At 53.1% G+C, this 4,892-nt stretch overlaps 1 protein-coding gene across 2 annotated transcripts; it reads left to right on the top strand.

Moving 5' to 3' along the window:
* Nucleotides 1–2,354: 2,354 nt before the first annotated feature.
* Helt (helt bHLH transcription factor) lies at nucleotides 2,355–4,455 on the top strand. Of its 2 annotated transcripts, none has more exons than XM_031342885.1 (4): nucleotides 2,355–2,568; nucleotides 2,980–3,084; nucleotides 3,298–3,394; nucleotides 3,791–4,455. In XM_031342885.1, exons 1-4 carry the CDS (start codon nucleotides 2,542–2,544, stop codon nucleotides 4,282–4,284), a joined length of 723 nt encoding a protein of 240 aa, XP_031198745.1. In that variant the 5' UTR covers nucleotides 2,355–2,541; the 3' UTR covers nucleotides 4,285–4,455. The 2 variants fall into 2 exon arrangements, with proteins under 2 accessions (XP_031198745.1, XP_031198744.1); XM_031342884.1 differs by having other exon boundaries at nucleotides 3,788–4,455.
* Nucleotides 4,456–4,892: the final 437 nt, after the last annotated feature.

Genomic DNA, 4,892 nt, shown 5'->3' with positions numbered 1-4,892 from the left:
AAAAAAAGAGGAGGAGGAGGAGGGGGCGCGAAGTCCGAGCTCCCGTTTATCCATTCAAGTTAGCTAATTTAGACTATCAGGGTTCCTGTTTAATCCCCTTGTATGCCAGTGAATATACGGAGGCCGACGACCCCTAAGAGAGCACGCGACTGGCCGAGCAACCTGCAAGAAGGTGCGGGTCCTGCCCAATCTGGCGTGAAGTAGACCTAAAAACAAAACAAACAAACAAAACAAAAAACTGTAAGCAAAACTGGGGCACCCAAAAATGCTCGGTGCAAACCGATTCCACGCCCTCCAGGCACCGGAAGGTTGGCGCCTGCTTTCCAGAGGTTCTGCGTCTCAGGTCTGGCTTTGCGCCCTGGAGCTTCCTAGGCGCTGCCCGCAAGCAGGGACCCACTTTACCAACCACTGGCAAGGGTCTGGCACTCCTCAAAGGGATAAACCTCGGGCCTGCTGCTGTTGAGCAGGGTAGAGAGAATTTACTCCGCGGTGTGGGGCAAAAGGACTAAGGAGACACTTGAAGGGAGGTTTCTCTTGGTTCCAGATGAGAAAGATTGGGAACAGACGAGAACTTGGTGACTCTGGAATAAGTCATAAAGCAAAGGTCATTTTTATTGTTTTTATATACAGGAAAGCTCACCCCCTAGAGCCCCCTACAGCACACTGCCCAGAGGCAGCAAATGAGAGGTTGGTGGGTGGAGGCCTGGGGCTGTGGAGCAAGCTCAAGGCTAAGGCGCAGCGGGCAGAGAAGAGCTCCCAGGAACAACCACCCCCTCCTTCTCTTTGGGCCTGTCCAGCAAATTTCCTTCTGGGTTTCTGTACGTTTCTTCCCTCCCTCCTCCTCTTCCCCCGATATTTCGCTTTCTAAAACCATAAAAAAGAGATCAAATTCCCTAACTTCACGGGGTCCTTTTCAGTGACAAATATTGATGCCCAAAGTGTCTGCGCTCTCCCGCCCCCAAACGTTAAGAAAAGGCGCCCGCGAGAGGGGGACATAAAAAGTTAACAATGCTGTGAAAATATGTTTGCAAAAAATAGACAATCGTTGGATTAAACGTATTCAAGTATGAAATAATGCCTTTTTGTGTCAAAACTTGGGCGATGGGCGGGTACAAAAGTTCCCTGTGGCAGCTACTTGCTCCCTTTGTGAGCTGTGCGCTTTGGCGTCTCCACTTGGGCGCATTACCCAGAGCCCTCTAAGCGCGATTGTTTCTCCCTTTCTAATGACATTTACCGGATCAAAACATGCTGTTAATTCGATCAGAAGGCTTCACCCTCCCTGACAAAGCCACAATAATTTCTCCTGAAGTTTGTTAAATTGACCAAAATTAGGCAAATGAATAGGGGTCTGTAGGCGCCCCCTCATGCAGGTGACGGCGCATAATGCTCGCCTGGGCCAGCTGCATTCCCCCTTTTCTTCTCGGCCCACTCTTCTCTGTGTTGCTCCTCAATCCTCCCCCCCTCGCACGCACACACACACACACACACACACACACACACACACACACACACACGCCTGTCTCTCCTCCACCCCACCCTTGGCATTATTAAAATTTAGCCCAATGAAACTATTCATACTTTTCAATGGACATTTTCCTATAGGATAATAGGCTACAAATTGAGCCTCTTCCCCCCGCGAAGAGAGAGCCGGGGGCGGGGGGGGGGAGAAAAGAAAGCAGACGACTTGGTCAGGGACTAGGGGAGGGAGAGTCGCGTGCCAAAGGCCCGCGGGAGGGGCGAAGCGAGGCGGGAGCCTCGTGTGCCAGCCGCAGCCCCACACCTGCCGGGATGTCCGGACAAATAAAGCGGTGTAAACAAAAAGGGGGGAGACGGACGTGTCACCAAGTCGTGTGAGAAAAGCCTGGGAACAAACGGGGCGCCTCTGTCTCCAGGAGCTCGCCCTTGAACCCGGCGGAACAGCCTATTAAAGGCTTACTTAATTACTTTAATGACTCTGGACAGGCTTTAAAACGCACTCGGCGCTGGGACCGCGGGCTTGCTGGGATTTGTAAACAGGCGATCGTGTGAGACTCAGCGGTGGGACGAAAGGAAGCGACACTGTTTTGTGAGGTTCCTCGCCCCCCGGTGCCCGCAGCCACTGCGCCCCTGCGCTCTGCGCCGGCTAAGAGTGCAGGCGCTCGCTCATCCCCCGGCTCCAGTTTCTCGCCTCCTCTTCCCGAGGTGCCTGTTGCCATGCAAATGTTATTCCTCGACGGATCACGTGTCCTTTGAAGAGCCACGTGGATTAACAAAGCTGATCTGCCCCCACCTCGCCCCCCTCGGCTGCTAAATTTTTTTTTCTTAACTTCTTTAAAACTGACCTTGAATGCGTACAAGCTCCAAACGCAGAACCCCTAATCCTATGGAATAATTCAACTCGTGAGAATGCACTTGCAGTCCTAGATGGCTGCTTTATAAAGGGAGCCCCCTCCGACCTGGGAGGCTGCAGTCTACCTGGAACACTTGAAGAGGCACACGAGGTGGAACGTGGACGAGTGCCTCGCGCCAAGGCCTTTGCCGAGGGCGCGCGCTCACACCAGAATGTCTGACAGGCTCAAAGAACGCAAAGTGAGTTAGATCCTTGCGCTCTGGTGGTGGAAGAGTGTGACTCGCCAACTAACCTGACAGCTGGCTGGATAGGTGACTAAGACATGCCACCAAGGACTTTGAGTGTGGAGAAATCCAAAGTGGTTTGGAAAGGGGACAGAGACAGAGAGCCCTTGATTGGGGAGAGCTCATGCTGGGAGGCTGGTGGCCACGTCCCAGAGCCCTGGCACTTAGCTTGGTGGTGGTAGGAATGTGTTGGGAAGCCGAAAGGCAGGCGCTCCAGCCTGGGCTCCAGGGACACAGAGCTCTCTTGGTCTAGTATGGCGGGGCAGGGGTCTCTTCGGGTTGGAGAATTGATGAACCTTTGTAGCCCACAGCCTTGGATGACTCCTTGGGCAAAGCCATCTTAAATGTCAAACTTTCTGTTTACAGAGAACTCCGGTTTCTCATAAAGTGATAGAAAAGCGAAGGAGGGACCGAATTAACCGCTGCTTGAATGAGCTGGGCAAGACAGTCCCCATGGCCCTGGCGAAACAGGTAACGTTTGAGGTGCTGGGCACTCCCCCACTCACTCAGCCCCAAGGTTTCTGCGGGACGCTGCTGGCCTTAAGAGAACTCGCTCCGCTTGGGGGACTTGAGCAGCAGTAGCCTCTCTGGCGCCAGCATCTTCTTGGCTCTGCAGAGGACAGAGAGCATGCGCGGGGGTCTGCTGTGGGAGGGCCGCGGCTAGGTTGCTGTCTTCTTCCGTAGAGTTCCGGGAAGCTGGAGAAGGCGGAGATCCTGGAGATGACAGTTCAGTACCTCCGAGCTCTGCATTCGGCGGATTTTCCCCGGGGAAGGGAAAAAGGTGGGCAAAGGAAACCTGACCGGGGAGCATGTGCCATGCGGGGACCTGGGGTCTGAGAAAGTAGGAAAATCTTGGAGCGGGAAGCCGCCAGAGCTTCACTTGGCTCCTGAAAATGTACCTGCTGGGTGCCATGGACAAGCATCTAAAGATGCAGATCACGGGTGGGGTGGGGTGGGGGTGGGGTGGCGGGGTAAGGGATGTAGTCAGGCTCTTAGGGAGACAAGATCACTTCGTCTCCTATTTCCAGACTTCGGAGTGCCAGCTTCCAATGAGAATCCAGCCCAAGCCCTATAAAGATGCCTGGCACCGTTCTAGGAGGGCGTGCGCCTGTTCTCTTTTCTTTCCTTCTTCCTACCATTTATGTCATTTGGATTTTGATTTTTGCCACCCCAGCAGAGCTTTTAGCAGAGTTTGCCAACTACTTCCACTACGGTTACCACGAGTGCATGAAGAACCTGGTGCACTACCTCACCACCGTGGAGCGGATGGAGACCAAAGACACCAAGTACGCGCGCATCCTCGCCTTCTTGCAATCCAAGGCCCGCCTGGGCGCAGAGCCCACCTTCCCGTCGCTCTCGCTCCCAGAGCCGGATTTCTCCTATCAGCTGCATCCAGCCGGCCCAGAGTTCCCGGTCCACAGCCCGAGCGAAACCACAGTGTTCCCGCAGGGGGCTACCCCAGGGTCATTCCCTTGGCCTCCTGGAGCGGCCCGCAGCCCAGCACTGCCTTACTTGTCCAGCGCGACCGTACCTCTCCCCAGCCCCGCACAGCAGCACAGCCCCTTCTTGGCTCCGATGCAGGGCCTGGACCGGCATTACCTCAATCTGATCGGCCACGGTCACCCCAACGCCCTGAACCTGCACACGCCCCAGCACCCTCCGGTGCTCTGATACTCACTCACTGCCTAGATTACTTTGGTTTGGTGGCGACTTGAGACGATGTATATATATATGTTGTACATGTGTAAATAGTGTGCTAGCAAGAACTGTATGGGAGGGCTGGTGAGATGGCTCAGCGGGGAAGAGCACCGACTGCTCTTCGGAAGGTCATGAGTTCAAATACCAGCAACCACATGGTGGCTCACAACCACCCTTAATGAAATCTGACACCCTCTTCTGGTGTCTGTAGACAGCTACAGTATACTTACATAATAAAAAAAAAAAAAAAAAAAAAAAAAAAAAAAAAAAAAAAAAAAAAAAAAAAAAAAAAAAAAAAAAAGAAGAACTGTATGGGAGAGCGTCAGGAGCGAATTAGCCTTCGGAAGGACCCCCCCAACCAATAAATATTTCGCGCTGAAGACCAATAAATATTTTGTGCTAAAGAAATTGAGTTCTTTGTATTCTTTTGCTCACCCACAAACCATACACTCTAAATGTCTTACAAGGAATCCTAAGGCTGCTAAGAGCCCAGGTGAGGGCATTCAGGAATTTAGCTGAGGGCAGAGGTGTCTCTTAGGGATAGGAGACTAGACTCCTGGGGTGCTGAAGCCCGCACCTTC

Source organism: Mastomys coucha, unplaced genomic scaffold, assembly GCF_008632895.1.
Source record: "Mastomys coucha isolate ucsf_1 unplaced genomic scaffold, UCSF_Mcou_1 pScaffold22, whole genome shotgun sequence".
In the NCBI taxonomy this organism is placed as follows: Eukaryota; Metazoa; Chordata; class Mammalia; order Rodentia; family Muridae; genus Mastomys; species Mastomys coucha.
The sequence above is the reverse complement of the archived record's forward strand: the minus strand, read 5'-3'. Positions and strand labels throughout refer to the sequence as shown.